General features: G+C 41.1%; 1 protein-coding gene across 1 annotated transcript in view; it reads right to left on the bottom strand.

The window, feature by feature from the left end:
• Positions 1 to 17,311, bottom strand: part of ADAMTSL1 (ADAMTS like 1) — a 550,999-nt gene that overhangs the window by 448,179 nt on the left and 85,509 nt on the right. The window contains exon 2 of the mRNA XM_030194223.1: positions 14,269 to 14,396. Coding sequence (XP_030050083.1) covers positions 14,269 to 14,396 — 128 coding nt within the window. The remainder of the gene's footprint in view (positions 1 to 14,268; positions 14,397 to 17,311) is intronic.

Genomic DNA, 17,311 nt, shown 5'->3' on the forward strand with positions numbered 1-17,311 from the left:
GAATGTAAATTCAACCAGTCACTACGACTTTGCATAGCTGAACACCAACCTCATCAGCTCCAAATGCATCACACAAACTGCTTCACATTGCATTACACTGAATTGCATTAATAACTGTAAATTCTAATCAATCATAACTGATTCACTGTTGAACACTAACTTCCATCAGTTCCAACTGTACTACACAAATTAACGCCAATATGAATACCAACAAACTTCTCTTAATAATCTATTTTCTTCCCTTAATCTACCACGCACTAACAACCCACCCCACAGACAACAATCTACCCAAAGTACCTAACCCCTGCAGACAACCCAAAAACAATACACCCACCCAAAAGAATAAAAGCTGGAACGGAAAACCCACTACTCACGGACACAACCAACAGAAAGGAAAGAAAGGACACAACAAACCCAGATACCAAGAGGATAGACAACTAATAAAAATTAATACATCTCCGCCCCCTACCGAACCCTACCAATTAATACAAATGGGTTATATAAATGCCAGATCTGTAGTTAACAAAACAACAATAACAGACTGGATCACAACAGACAATCTCGATCTTCTATTCATAAGTGAAACCTGGATTCATGATCTCAAAGACCCCATAATTTTAGATCTATGCCCCCCAGGATACAAAATTACCCACTGGACAAGGAACGGAAAAAGAGAAGGAGGAATAGCTTTAGTCTATAAATCCCAATTCATCGTCACAACTATAGCCGAATCCACACTTCCACAACTTGAAATAGCCTCAGTTAGAATCAATCATCCAACCCTACACGACCACCTAAACGTAATCCTGTTTTATAGGCCACCAGGCAATTGGCAGGATTGCCAAACACACTTTATGGATTTTATAGCGAACACATCTGTCTGTATTCATAACCTTCTGATAGTAGGGGATATTAACCTCCATCTGGAAGAAACTAACTCAATAAACTTGCGGGAATGCAAGGACTTCCTCCAACTATTGGATCTTCACTGGCCAAACATGCAGTCCACCCATACCAAAGGACACACACTAGACATCATTACACACAAATTCTCATCAGAATTAAACCTTGTACTCATAGACACAAAATGGACAGCTATACCATGGTCCGACCACTACAAAACAAACCTTTCCCTTTTATGGAGAACAAACGTCTCACAGCATAAACAAGAACGACTAACCTATACCACAAGAGGCAAAATAGATCTGGCAACATTCTGGCAACAATTCTATATCAACGAATGGACAGCACCAACTGATTCACCCCACTTTCTTCAAGAATGGGACAACAGATGCAGAAACATATTGGACAACATAGCACCACTTCAATCCAGAACCTCACAGAAAAAAAACTCGATACCATGGTTTACTGAAGAACTGAAAGAACTAAAAACACAAGTTAGAAGATTAGAACGAGCATGGATGAAAAAAAAGATGACTCAGCACTCAATGCTTGGAAGCAATTACAAAGGAAATACAAATACAGCATTAGACAAACTAAAAGATCATACTATAAAACTAATATTGGGCCAAACCACTAGGACACACATAAACGTTTCCAACTCGTGAATAAACTACTAAATACTACACCGGTGACTTCTACCAGTATAGACACTCCATCAGCAGACAGCCTTGCGAAATACTTCAAAGAGAAAATTGTAGAGCTACGACTCATGATCCCTGTCAACACAATCGACTATGCAAAACTCCTTGAGTGTCTAGACTCAATCCCGGGAGAACATCCAGCTGACCGAATATGGACTAATTTTGATACACTCTCGAATGATAACACCCCTCAAATGCTTGAACAATATGCCAAGTCTCACTGTAAACTAGACACATGCCCCAATAACTTTATAAAATTCGCCCCCCAGCAATTTAAAACAGACCTCACGACGCACCTGAACTATATGCTACAGAATGGCCTCTTCCCAAAGGATAAAGGAAATATTCTACTTACCCCTCTACCTAAAGACGCAAAGAAAAGCACAAGTGACCTAACCAACTTTCGCCCGTGGCATCTATCCCGCTGATAACCAAATTAATGGAAGGCATGGTGATGAAGCAGCTCACTAGCTACCTAAATAAATTCTCAATTCTTCACGAGTCTCAATCGGGATTCTGGTCCAACCACAGCACCGAAACAGTACTGGTTACTTTACTGACTAAATTCAAACACGCAATTGCAACTGGCAACAACATACTTCTCTTGCAATTTGACATGTCCAGCGCCTTCGACATGGTTAACCATGGAATATTACTGCACATCCTAGAATACTTTGGAGTAGGAGGTAATGTACTTAGCTGGTTTAGAGGATTCCTGACCACAAGATCATACCAAGTGATAGCTAACTCGATTACATCAGCCCAATGGATACCTGAATGTGGAGTCCCCCAAGGATCCCCCCTCTCGCCAACCCTTTTCAACCTAATGATGACACCTTTAGCCAAGTTACTAGCCAATCAAAACCTCAACCTATACATATATGCAGACGACGTCACGATCTACATCCCATTCAAACATGACCTAACGGAAATCACCAAGGATATAAACCAAAGCTTACAAATCATGCATTCTTGGGCGGATGCATTTCAGCTAAAACTTAATGCAGAAAAAACACAATGTCTCATACTTACCTCACAACATAACACAAGTAAGTTCACCACTATAACCACACCAAACTTTTCCTTGCCCGTTTCAAACACACTGAAAATTCTCACACTTGAAAGTCATGTGAAGAATACAACTAAGAAGATGTTCCACTCAATGTGGAAACTCAAAAGAGTAAAACCTTTCTTCCCAGGATCATTTTTCACAACCTGGTACAATCAATGGTGCTGAGTCACCTAGACTACTGCAATGCACTCTTCACAGGCTGCAAAGAGCAAATCATTAAGAAACTTCAAACAGCCCAGAACACCGCAGCCAGACTCATATTCAGAAAAACAAAATATGAAAGTGCAAAACCCTTAAGAGGAAAAACTACACTGGCTTCCACTCAAAGAACGAATCACTTTCAAAATCTGCACTCTAGTTCATAAAATCATTCACGGAGATGCCCCGGCCTACATGCTAGACCTCATCGACCTGCCACCCAGAAATGCCAAAAGATCCGCATGCACATTTCTTAACCTACACTTCCCCAGCTGTAAAGGTTTAAAATATAAACTAACACATGCAGCCAGCTTTTCCTATATGAGCACGCAGATATGGAATGCTCTACCACGTAACGTAAAAACAATTTACAAAATAACTAATTTTCGTAAATCTTTGAAGACCTATCTCTTCAACAAGGCATACCAAATGGAACAATAGTTATTTATAACACATCAACACTCCACCTAGTTTCTGACTATTTTCTTTTTACATCTGATCTCTACGGAATACCAATTATACCTTTCACCCTGGAATGGCGATTGCCATTACGGGACCTTGTAAGCCACATTGAGCCTGCAAATAGGTGGGAAAATGTGGGATACAAATGCAATAAATAAATAAATAAATAAAATAAATAATGAAGCATGTTTGCCTAGTCACTGAATGTTCTGCAACTAACATTAACCTGCTGCTCAATGACAACTATTTGAATTATTACAGGCAGTCTTAAACCAGCTAAGTCAATGGGTGGTGGTAAGGTCTCAGAGCCAAAATGCACGTGCCCCAGTTTTTATTTTGCCGGAAGTCCATTTTCAGCCAAAAAAAGGCCTTTTTTTTTTACAGGCACGCTGAAAAATGGATCTGCGCGCATTCAAAACACATGCCTACACTAGCGCAGGCCATTTTTCAGTGTGCCTTAGTAAAAGGACCCCTAAGTGCCTTAGTATTCAAGTGGTACTTTGTAAAATGTCCCTTTCTGTAATGGATTAGATGTAGGGCCCGATACTCAGCTGGTGGCGATCAGTGTTTTGCTGACCGCCACCAGCGTTAAACTCAGAAATTCAATGCCAGGCCATGTCCAGGCTCCAGCACTAAATTTACAGGTACAGAGAGCTGGCTAACTTGTAGCCAGTTAAGTATGATATTTGTCACTTAACTGGCTATGAAGATCCACATAACGATAGGACTGCTTTTTATGCGGTCCTATTTACGCAGTTCTCTTTAACTGGATAAGTGCTGAATCTGCCCCGGATCACCCACGAAATAGCCAGTTTCATCTTAGGAACTAATTGCATATATTCAGCAGTTAAGGGCCGCTGAAAATACCCGGTTAGCCCTGGACAAGCGATTTAAATCACTTTGAATATCGACTCCCATGTTTTGTATGTTCAAAAATTTCAATGAGTTTTCAAATTACAAAACAAGAAATATATATTTATAAGATCTACAATTTTTAAGTATAAAAATTACACAATACATATTAAAAACAGAACAGAAAAAGTTGTGATATCAACACATGAGTGTCTAATGGTAACACATAAGATATATACTTTAAATTTAACATTATTAAATGTATTATGTACTAGTATATTCTAACACAGGTATCCATATTTTTTCATGCGACATTATACTTCTGTTTTTTTCTGCCACAGCTCTTTCGAATTTGTCAGTTAAACATGCATAGTTCCACCAATTTATGCATTCCAATCAAAAGAAGTCTTTCCAAAGCTGTAAAATCAATTTTATTGCAGTATGTAACAAAATTAGCACCAGTTTTGCTTTATGTACGTCTAACGTATGATCCGCTATGTTTTTAGTTCAAAGAGTTTTATTGAAGAATCAGAGCATGCACATAAAAGTAACAACCTACAACAGCAGAACTTAGCTGCGAAAACAAACAATGGGTGCTTCTTGCTTACAAAGCATGTTGACCTTTACTATTTTTAATTGGCGTTCCTTTCCTGTTTCAGTTCTTTAGCCTGTACACAGCTCTGTACTAGTTTAACAGCTAGAGCGGTCTAGCAAATCGAAATAAACTATAAACTATCCCTCAGAAGGAGCCCCAAATGTTATCATGCCGCTTCAAATAATCCCACCTCTCTGCTACCACTTTCTTAAATTTTTGGAATAGGCACACAGAGTTCCATCATGAGTTCATACACAATGCGGAATTATCTTTCCAGTGACTTCAAACTATCTTTTGGGTAACTGACAGCAAGAAGTCTACATTTAGACTGTTGCTTGGACAGCAGTAGCTGAATGGAGGCAGATTAATTGCAGCATGTTGGACCAATATGCAATAAGTTTGCACAATCAAAAATCATATGAGATAGCATGCCTCTTACGGTTTTGCAAGACTAATAATTCAGATTCACTGCTTTATCAACCTTTGCCACCTTGACTGAGGCAGTTCATAAACTAGAGAGACTGGGTAAGGGAATGTGAAGAAAAGGCTTGAATCACAAAACTTGCTCCACAATTATATCGAGGCTTTCCATGGAAAGGGTGGGAGCCTATATACTGGAAGCAGAGATATTATAGAGATGCAGGGCACTCAGAGGAGCCCCATTTAACACAAACCTGCCACAGGTGTTATTCCCAGATATTCAATGCTGGGCCCTGTCTGGGCTTTGGCATTGAATATATCCTTTTTTTTTTTTGAGCCAGTTAACACATAGCTAGCTAAGTCAATATTCAGCTCTTTCCAGCATTAGCCAAATGCTTTAAGATAGGACTGCTATTTGTGCGGTCTGATTTAAGATGTTTATTTAAGCGACGAGGGGCTGAATATCAGCACTTAACCTGATTCCACCTCTGGAACACCCACTCTTGGATGCATTCAAGAAACTAAGGCTGATAAAGAGGAATGTTTCTGCCAGTAAAGCATTAACTGTGAAATGGAGGTGTGCTCCAGGTGGGAAGTAGGGGATTCCAGCCTAGGAGCAGGAACACTGAAGAGCTGTTTGGAGCCAAAGGTAGCTGCTTTTGAGATGGGTGCTAACTGATCATTTTCAGTGAAGACAACTGGGTGAGTGCTGCTGAAAATGATTGGATAGCTGCGAAAAAGCAACTTAACCGGTCAGTTAGATAATTTTGTATATCGGCCAGACAGATTTTCCAAGACCCAGACTTCATCCATATTCTCTGGAAGAATAGCCCCAACTTTCACGGCATGCAGTAGATGGAGACTTTGAAAGTAACATTTCTTAGGAAGTCTGAATTCTGTCAGCAACTAATCAATGGATTTAAGCTGTCACCCACTGTAATCTAGCCCAAGATCCATTCCAGATACCTTTCTCAGACCAAGGCCTCCATAAGACTAGAATTTTATTATTCTTACAGGATGAGCATTTTCTTGGAATCGGAGACACATCCTCTGCCTCTACTGTTGAGCCTGAAATGTCCTTAGGCAATGAGAAAGCAGATATACCCGGGGTGAACTGCAAAGAAATTAGGTTCAGAAATCCTTTTGTAAAAACCAGGCACTATCTGAGTGAAGAATTAAAGTCCAGGTGAAGTGGAGGAGTGGCCTAGTGGTTAGGGTGGTGGACTTTGGTCCTGTGGAACTGAGGAACTGAGTTCAATTCCCACTTCAGGCACAGGCAGCTCCTTGTGACTCTGGGCAAGTCACTTAACCCTCCATTGCCCCATGTAAGCCGCATTGAGCCTGCCATGAGTGGGAAAGCGCGGTGTACAAATGTAACAAATATATATATATTATAGAAATCCTGGACGTCCATACCACCTAGCAGTTTGTTCAGTTAGCTTATGTAATACAATCCAAACTGTCTTGTTATTCCACAGAAATCTGGTCAACATACTTTTGAATTTCTTATAAAACCACCAAGGAACAAAAAGAAAGCTGAGCCTGAAGTATACTTTAACTTGGAAATTATCACTATCTTAGTGGACTGCAGCCTGCCCCACCGTGACAAGAACAGGGGAGATCATTTGTGTAGACAATTCTAGACTACCAAATAAAAGGCTTCAATGTTTTTATCCCTAGTTTCTTGCAGAATTGGAAGAAACCACATGCCTAGATATTTGATTGAGCTATTGTTTCAATGGAATGAGTAAGAGCTGATCTGGTTTCTCATCATGAATTTCTCAAGGGGAGAGCCTCCAAATTTATCCTAGTTGAGTTTGTAGCCAGAAACCTCAGAATAATTATTTATTTGATCTGACAGTCTGAGTACAACAGAGATGTATTAATGTTGTCAGCATATTATTATCCCTTGCAATGCATCATCTGGTCCAAATACCCTTGATCCCTTGGTCCTGCTTAATAGCAATCCTATATAATAATTCTCACCTCCAACAGGATGTGCCTGGGACCGTGCCTGCCGGAAGTGGTCTGCTAGGCAGGCACGCACTGACCTCAGTGACCTCAGTGACAGACAATTTGGCAAAGCAAAACAATCTGAGTGCCGGCCATTAGGACACAGGGTTGATAGGAGAGTTTTAAAAGACCAAAGGAACCGAAAGTGTTAAATGGGGGGAGAGGGGAGTTCTGAACGACTGAAAGACATGAACATTTGGGAAAGGAAAACAATCTGAATGCTGGCCATTAGGACACAGGGTAGATAGGAGAGTTTTAAAAGACTGAAGGAACCCAAAGTGTGGGAAGGAGGAGGAAAAGGAGGGGACGTAGGTTACCGACGTCAGACAGGGGCGGGCCCAGGAGGAGAGAGACGCGCCACAGAAGCTGGGCGAAGGCAGGCATCAGCTTTCTTCTTGCCCGTGCAGCGCCTTCGGACAGAGGAGAGAGGCGCTGCACGGTCCCGGTAAGAGGGAGGGGGGCCCGATGGAGGAGGGGAATGGCGGCGACGACCCCAAGAGGGGGCGAGGCACAGGGCGGAGGATGTCGGGAGGCGGAGCTGAGGGGAGACAGAGTAGTGAGGAAGGGAGGGGGGCCGGGGCTGCTAAAGGTACATTTGCTTTTCTTCTTGCTTTTTAATTTAGAATGCAGGGGGAAGTGGGGCAGGGGGGAACGGCGACCACGGGTGGGGGGGGGGGCAAGGACGGCCATACAGGACGCTCCTGACGAGCACCTTTGCCCCCTCCCGACCCTTTTTTTTTATTTTTGTTTTGATTTAGGAGCCATGTGCTTGTGTTTTGTTTGCAGTCTGAGGACGGGGATGCATGCCTAGAAAAAAAATATTTTTGAACTCCTTGGGGCTTGTAGAGGCTTCTGTTTATGGATTGTGCCTTTCAGTTTCCTTTTGACCAATCACAGTGCTATTAGCTCTGCTAATGCGCTGGGATTGGCTCACAGTTTGTTTGTTTTTTCACTTTACTATTTTTCCTGGCACAGAGCTGTCCTAACGAAAGGTCCAGACCTCTCGTTAGATTTCCTGCCTTTTTCCTGCGTAAAGGCAATCGGAAAAGGTTAGTGCATCTCGTTTCAATGGGGTTTTCACACTAATTGCTCATCTCCATTCCGTTTTCGTTAGCTGCTGGCTTCCTCGGTAAAAGCCCTTTGATGCATGCAACGGATCAAATTTTCCTCGTTGGAGGGTCATTAAAGGCTCATTAAGCTTTAGTGCATCTGCCTCTAGGTTTCTTGAACACAACCATCTTTGCTTCTATGAAGAAAGTAGACTTGGAGCCTTTTGCTAAAATTCCAATAACAACTACTGCAGTTGTTGGGAGGGTAGGGAAGAGAAAATCCTGAGAAACTGGGACATGAGGCCTCCTTAAGGAGAAGTAATTTGATAGCCACCTCAATTTCCAAGACCATAATTGATTTATCTAAGCTCTCCTTCTGCACTGACAAAAAGGTGGAATGAATGCTGCTCAGAAACAAAAGATACCTCGTGACTAACACTGCCACCTGGCAAACACTAGTTCAATCATTGCACCATGTAACCCTACCAGGTAAACAGTTCAAAGTTCTTAAAAATATCTGTAACAGATGAAACAGACTCCAGAAGATCACTGGCAGGGGAGGTGCTAACGCACCAATCAAGGTGTTCAAATAATATCCAGTGCACAAAAATAGCGATACATACGCAGATTCAGTTCAAACCATCACATTCTCCTTCTCTACTCCTCCATTCTTGTGGGGCTTGCTGATGAGCTTGACCTATTTTGTTAATCTGGGATCCATCCTCCTGATGAAGTGTTTTTGTGAAACATGATGATGTTGAGGAATGGAGAAGGAGAATGTGATGGTCTTCATGGTCTTCTAAACTGAAAATACTCTTTGCTATTATGTCATTGACTTGGAATGGCATTCCAAAGCTTAACAGAAAAGTAACTAAAAGAACTATCATAAAAATATTTATAGCAAATTTGATTAACTGCTGGAAGAATTAATTTTAACAAGTAGGTAGATCGAGAAGATCACTGAGACATTGGAGAAGATACTAAAGGTATGTGGTGCAATGGGTAACAACCATAAAAAATTTTGTACATCAGGCAGGCAACTTTAAAATCAATTTTAGCCCCAAATGGAAACCAGTACAGATCCTTCACCAAGGTGTGATATGTTCAAATATTTTACAGCCGAAGATCAATCTAGCTCCACAGTTTTGTAAAAATTGTAACTTTATCGGAAGAGTCTAATGAATACCAGCATAAAGAGAGCTGCAATAATCTAAGTGTGGTATGACTATCGCTTGAACTAAAACTCTAAACTGAGTGTTACTTACATAATTGCCCCCAATATATATAAGTTATTGCTACATGTGCGATTATTGAGATACTCCAAGTTTTTTTCTAGGACCACAACTACATTCATTTTGCACTGCAATGCTAGGGTGCCTTCAGATTTGGCCATGTCTCAGCTCTCAAGCTGTTCCATCTTGGCCAATGTCTCCGTGAGCTGATACTTCAAAAGTAGGATCTCATTCTTAAGATCTGTTAGGGCAGTGTTACTGTCTTTTGGAGTGATCCTTATGTAGATAATTTGGAGATGAATCTCAAGGAGAATAAATACTGAAGGTACAGAATAAAGATTTAAGCAGGTTGCCACCCTTGATGTTTCCTGGGTGTCCTGGCTTAAATGGTACAATGAGGCGAATTGTTGGTAAAGAAAGGAGGAACACAGATTAGCTGATAAACTGTGGGAGTATATAAGGTAAAAGTATGGTACAAGCATTTTGAATAAGTGTTTGGGAAAGTGACAAGAGAAGGTATTGAGCAAAATGAAGGTTGTGTTTCAAAAGAAAACTGTTATCATTAAAGGTGTTTGGTAACCCCTAAGAGAAAGGGGGAAGTAAAGTTGGCCCTTGAGGGCATGGAAAGATGATGTCCTGTGATGGAATCAGGAAAGTAATCTTTCTTTACAAAGAGAAAGTGTATCCCTTATTATAATGGGGATTACTAAAGAACACAAGAGAACTCTTTAGAGTTACTGAGAGGAGGGTTCTGAGGTTGTGGGTGGTAAGGGATCAAGCCCAAGGGGGTGGGTTCCTGGGTAAGTTGCACAGGAAAATGTTTCTTCTTGTTGAATGACAGTAGGAGAGGAGTTAGAAGTCAATAAATGTTAGTGTTGGGGTTTGCACAAGGTCTTTGGTTGCCTCTACCCCTGCTGGGACCCTTGAAGAGAGGAGGGTGTCCTGGATGGGTTCAAGAAACTAAGGCTGACCGAAGAGGAAGGTTTCTGCCAGGCTAGCATTAAGCTTCAAGTGGAGTAATGCTCCGGGTGGGAAGTAGGAGCAGGAGTAGGAGCTGTTTGGGGCCAAAGTAGCAACCTGGAGAGGTACTCCTTTGGAGAACAGAAGTGTGGATAGACAGGGAGGTCTGGTCCAAAAGAAGATCTGATTGTTGCAAAAATGCTGCAGGCACAGTCTTAGGTTGTTACACCCAGAAGAGATGGGTACAGAGAGGAGGAGCTGTAAATATGTACATATTGTAGGATTATAAACTGCATTGAAGCACATACACCATATGCCTAAGTTTGTTCTGGATTTATAGTTTACATGTGATACGAAATTAGATTACAAATCAGCTTTTTATTTCAAAAATGATCTTGAACTGCCTGTTGCTTTGCATAACTCTCTGGCCTGGAGTCTTTTCTTGAGTGACAGTTAAATTAATTTACTCCCAGACTAGTAAAGGAAAGAACGGAGGATATAGAGAAATAAGGCCACAGCTCAAAAACCCTACGGCCTTCTGAATTTTTATCTGGCCCTGGCCTACTCACAGCTCAGTGTGTGTGTCTAGAAAAGTTGCAGTGCTTTTAAGAAGTTAAAAATAAATCAATTTTTTTGTGGCCCTGGTTTCAAGTGCATCTGACCTGCGATGAGCTAGCTAGTGCCTGGACTAGCAAATCTGCTGAATTATAACCAGTAGAACTGTTTGTTCATCCCTTGTGTCCACCATTTTTTGAGGTGGGGAAGGATCAGGTTTTGGTCTTTTGTAACTTGAGAGATGGAATTGCTTACCAGGTTTGCTAGAGACCATTATAGCAGAGACCTGCTCGTTGCAATGGCTGTAGTAGGTGAGAACTGTGAGGAAACCAACATTTCATTAAGAATACTTAGTACAGCTTCCCTCTTTGGTGGCCATCTTTCCAGGCTCCCTAGTGCACCTCTTTCCCCTCAGTAAATACTTTGCCTGATATTCAAAGGATTTGTGCTCTTAATTTTGAGAGTTATGCTCTTATATTGGCTTCTTTGAAAATTTATAGGGCTGGGTGCCTTAAATTTTACTCACATTTCACTAAACTCCTAAATTTAGGAGCATAAAAAAGTACATGATAACAGGGGTGGATTAAGAGCAAAAAAAAAAATGTTAAGAGTTTAGCACTGATTTTCAACATTAGGCTCATAAATCTGGGCAACTGAATGACAGGCCTAAATTTCTAAGCACAATTTTTAAACGCCTAAATTAAAATGAATTTTCAGCTGGATACATTGATGGGCATTTTCAATATGACGTCTGATTTGTGACGTTTTGTGAAAAACTTCAAAAAAAAAACCCAAAGTGATTTTCAAACCAGAAAAATGTCTCTGTTTTTGTTTTAAAAATCCCCTTTTCTAAGCATTTTTGTGCTCAGTGTGTCTTTCTTTAGGTACCATTTTTGAAAAAAAAAAAAAAATCATCCTAGGGAAAACCAGCCATTGGGATGTCTACTTAGGGGCCAGTATTTTTAGTAGACTGGCCAAACAGACATCCCAGCAGAGCAGCCCAGAGGGCACTGCAGCAGACTTCACATAAAAGGTCCCAGGTACAACTTTCACCATAACCCCCTATTATTGTATTTTGAGCCCTCCAGGAACAGATAAAAAGACAACTGTACCTCACTGTGCACCACTACAATAGCCTTCAAGCCTGCAAGTATCATCTATTTGTAGGTATAGCAGGCATTTAGTGGCTTTGGAGGGCTCACACTTTCCACCACAAGTATATTACAGTGGGATATGGCTCTGGGACCCTTTCTCTACAGTGCATTGCGCTGACCACTAGCCTACTCCTGGGGCCAGCTTGCTGCTCTAATATGAATGGCCATCATATCTGAAGCTGTCATACAGCTTGGTATGTACTGTCATTGGGGGGTGAGAGGAGGTCAATGGCCACTGGAGGAGTAAGAGGAGGTCATGCCTTAATCTCTCCAGTAGTCATCTAGTAATTTAGGGCACCTTTCTGTAACTTAGTCATGTTTGAAACAGGTCTAGGCAAAACGTCTCAATTTTTGCCCCCAGACGTTTTGGTTTTGTTCCATTATAGCAGACAAACATCTAACTTTTAGATGTTTTTCTGCTAACTTTTAGGAACACCCAAGTCCCGCCCAAAACACATCTCCTTGAAATTTTGGCAAACTACAGAGAAAAACATCTCTTGAAGTTTCAGAACCCTTATTTTATCATCCTCACTTTAATATTCCCTTATCTCTTGTTGTCCTGTTTGTCTGTCCTAATTAGATTGTAAGCTCTGTTGAGCAGGGACTGTCTCTTCATGTTCAAGTGTACAGCGCTGCGTACGTCTATTAGCGCTTTAGAAATTATAAGTAGTAGTAGTAGTAGTTTTAAAAATCACAACTTAAGACATTTTTGTGATAAAAACATCCTTCTGCCACTTTATGACATTTTTCAGATGTTTTTTTCTTCTAAAAATGAGCACCTTAGGCTTCTAAGTTTAACTGAAAATAAAACACAAATTTAGAAGCTCTAGTTAGGAGCCTACATTTAAGAGCCCAGGTTTTTTTGGAATACCAGGCCTACTATTTACTGGAGTGGACACCAGATTTCTTTGTGCTTCTTCAAGTGGAAAGTGGCTGAGAAATCATCCGTACTCTAGGGCCTTAAAGAGAAACACTTCCTCCATAGGCGCCCGGTATAAGAGGCTTGGACAGGCTAAGCCTCCCCTGCTGTGCTCTGAGGGGTTTAAATTGTTGATTTACCTCCATCCTCACAGCAGGAGCTGCAGTGAAAGCCCTCTAGCCTTGTGTGTAATCAGTTGTAGAAACTGGTTTATGGTTTGTTTACCTTACTGCTGGGAGAGTGGGGGAGGGGGGTTGACTGGAGGTGTCCTGGGTTGCCAGGGAGATATTTAAGGAGGATGACTTCCTGACCTGCACTGAGGACAGATAGCAGCAGATACTGGGCCAGCATGATCAGAAAAAGTCACCAAACAAAGGTAGAAAAGATCATTTTATTTTCATTATAGTGTTTGGAATATGTCCACTTTGAGAATCAGGTGCTCATCATTAAAAGTTTATATTTATTTACTTAATTGTGGCATTTTATCCCACATTAAACATGAATTAGGGTGTTTTGTGGCTCTACATGAGAATTGTGATGATATGATCCCTTGTTTCATATTGTTGACGGTCTGCATTTTCCGTATGGGTGGTATATTGGTGTATTAGGCTCTGCCCAGTGTAATATTTATGGTACAGTAAGGTTCTGAGTGTGTTTTTGCACAAAGTTGTGCATAGTGTTTTGCAGTTGAGCGATTGTGCTTAGAATATGCTTTGAGCAACTACTTTATTCTTTGACATATGATATATATCTAATATCTAAATTTAATAAAAGGTATTGTGACTTTTATTTTTATTTATTTATTTTTTCTGTGTGTTATCAGACAATTATGGATTTAAGCCCCACCCCTGGTCCCACCCCTAACCCCACCCCCTTTAGCCTCCCTAAACAGTTGGGCCACCAACCGCCTATGACTTCCTCCTACTCCTCAGCGACCAAAAAAAAAGGATGTACAGAGAGGTCTTTTTTCTTTTCCATAGCCCTTAGAGTCACAATACCATGCTACACTTATAGGCAAAAGTACCACACTGTTCTAAAACACCTGCTTTAAAGTGGTGAACTCTTTAGTTGGAACTAGAGAACCAATCTCTAACAAAGTCATCCTGTTAACATGATTTTAATACTCCTTGAATAAAACAGTCGTATCAATTCTATAATTAAAAGGCTACAAATATGTGCTTACTTGCTGCTAAGACAACGTCTCAATGAGTAAGAAGCTCCTCCTCCACAAGTGCGTGAACATTCACTCCAGGGACCCCATGCATCCCACAGCGTATCACGATCCTCCTCAGACCGGGCTGTTCTGGAACTCTGTAAAAAAGTACATGACTATTAGACTGATAAAGGGAAACTGATGTAAAACTGTATTACAGAAATAGCAAATTTTCCTCCACAAGCAAAACCAGGGGTATGATGCTATAGAAATGATGCTCAATAAACCTTAACATTAGATTTGAAGAACAAGGGTCAAAATACACACAAATCAAAATGAGGTGGTCTTTTGGATTTACTCTGACAATTTTATTTTTGCTTTATGACTGCAAACACATGCGGGTCGAGTTTCAAAAGGTTTTATATGGCTGCCCTTGGTGGTTAGTAGGGTAAACATCTGAATTATAAAATGTTTTCCTCCTGCATAAATAGAATTTCTTAGAAAAGGGTGGCTCCTGAGGGATTACCAAAGAGACGATTCAATTTAACCATCAGTGTGTATTTTAAGCACTAACCAGGCAATTTTAGCCAGACAACTCTGGTTGTACAAACAGCTGGGCTACATCTAGCTGGAAAAATTGTGTCTGGCTAGATTTAGGAAACTTTTCAGTTGCAAATCCTATGGTCTAAGGGGCCCTTTTACTAAACAGCGGTAAACCCACCATGGGCTTACCGCAGGCCAATCCGGAATTACTGCTGGGCAACCGCAGGAGCCCAGCGGTAGTTCCCAACCCCTAGCATGCGCCATTTCCAGCGCTACAAAAATGTCCTATTTTTGTAGTGCCAGAACTTAACTGGTGGTAAGCAGGCAGTGCAGTGTGCTGCCCAGTTACAGCAAAGTAAGCGTGGAAGCCCTTAGTGCCATCTCAATGGATGGTGGTAAGAGCTCCCCACCGAAATGGACAGCCTTTTACCCTCTGCGGTAAAAAGGTGCTTAGCACATGTCAAAAGCACATGCTGATGCTAGCATAGGCCTCCTTTTACCGCAGCTTAGTAAAAGGACCCCTAAGTAAGGCAACTCACTACAAATTGACCCATATTTTGGCACATAAAAATACATATATCATTTCTTTATAAATTACATCTCAGAGGTGAGGAAAATGGTAAAAGGGATGGGAGGACTTCCCTATGAGGAAAGGCTAAGACGGTTAGGGCTCTTCAGCTTGGAGAAGAGGCGGCTGAGGGGTGATATGATAGAAGTCTACAAGATAATGAGTTGAATGGAGCAGACAGATGTGAAGCATTTGTTTACATTTTCTAACAATAAAAGAACCAGGGGACATAAGATGAAGCTAGAATGTGGTAGATTTAAAACAAATAGGAGAACGTTTTTCTTTACTCAGCGCGTAGTTAGACTCTGGAACTCGTTGCCGGAAAATGTAGTGACAGCAGTTGGTATTGCTGAGTTTAAAGGGGGTTTGGACAGATTCCTGAAAGAAAAGTCCATTGAACATTATTAATTTAAATTTTTGTTTTGTTTTGTTTTGGGGGTTTTGCCAGGTTCTTGAAGCCTGAACTGGCCACTGTCGGAGACAGGATGCTGGGCTTGATGGACCCTTGGTCTTTTCCCAGTATGGCGGTGCTTATGTTCTTATGTTCTTAAATGTGAAAAAGTCCCTGTTATGCACCTTCTCTAAAATGCGTAATATAGTATGTAATCGGCTTTATTATAACATGCATATCACTTATTCTCACTTATAGGTAGGGAAACTCTCTCTCCTGGTTATCGCTTCAGAAACTAAAATATCTCAACCCTTCTGCATAACAAGCCTCACCTTCCTTCCTTATCAGATAATGAAAAGAAATAAAAAAAAAAAAAAAGATACCTTGCTAATGGACTAACTTAGGGGCCCTTTTACTAAGCCGGAAAAGCGTCTACATGCGCCTAACATGCGCCAAAATGGTGTTACCACCCAAGTACCGCGTGGCTCTTGCGGTAATTTCATTTTTGGTGCGTGTCCGATACGCGCATCTGAAAAATTTTTATTTTTGGGTGAGCGTAATGGACGTGCACCAAGTAGCATTTGATGCACGTAGGTCATTATCGCCTGGATTCTTTACCGCTAGGTCAATGGATAACGGTAAGGTCTCGGACCCAAAATGGATGCGCGGCAATTTTGATTTTGCCGCATGCCCATTTTCAGCAAAAAATAAAAGGCCTTTTTTACAGGAACGCTAAAAAATGGATCGTCGCGTACCCAAAACCCGCGCATACACTACCGCAAGCCATTTTTCAGCGCGCCTTTGTAAAAGGACCCCTTAATACATTTTTAACTTGCTTTCAAAGGCAATACCATCTTCTTTAGGTCAGAAATGATTTATGGTTTATTAGACATGAAGGGGCATTTTCAACATGACGTCTAAATCCAATTTTGGACATTTTGCTGAAAGTGACGAACATAGTGATTTTTGAACCTGAAAAAATCTGGTTGTTTCAAAAAATGGTCATTTCCTAGACAATTTTTAGATGTTTTCTGTAAAGTGCATTTTACTTTTATGACCATTTTCAAAAATAAAAAAAAAGTCCAAGGGAAGAATGCACAAAAACAAGCCATTGGGATGTATGGGGTGTGGGTGGGGAGCAGCATTCTTAGTAGACTGGCCACACAGTAGGGAGCGCTGAAGTGGACTTTACAAAAAAATCCCAGATCACAAAAAAGGCCCCCTTATATTGCATGATGAGCCCTCCAAAAACCTATACTGTACTCAACTGTACACTACTACAATAGCCCTTATGTCTGCAGGTGTCACCTAGAGTAGGATTTTGGTGGGTTTTGGAGGGCTCACACTTTCCATCACAAGTATACCAGTAAAAGTGGGACATTTGTCTGGGCTCCCTTCTCTATAGTCCACTGCACTGACCACTAGGCTACTCCAGGGACCTGCTTGCTGCCGGTGAAGGCGAAATGTGGTTCTGCATTGGGAAGAGATGCAGGAGTTGGAGACTGAAATTCACGGAGCTGCACATTGCACAGACCTTATGCCAAAGTTATTGTGAAGAGCAGTGACAACAG

Source organism: Microcaecilia unicolor, chromosome 2, assembly GCF_901765095.1.
Source record: "Microcaecilia unicolor chromosome 2, aMicUni1.1, whole genome shotgun sequence".
NCBI lineage: Eukaryota > Metazoa > Chordata > Amphibia > Gymnophiona > Siphonopidae > Microcaecilia > Microcaecilia unicolor.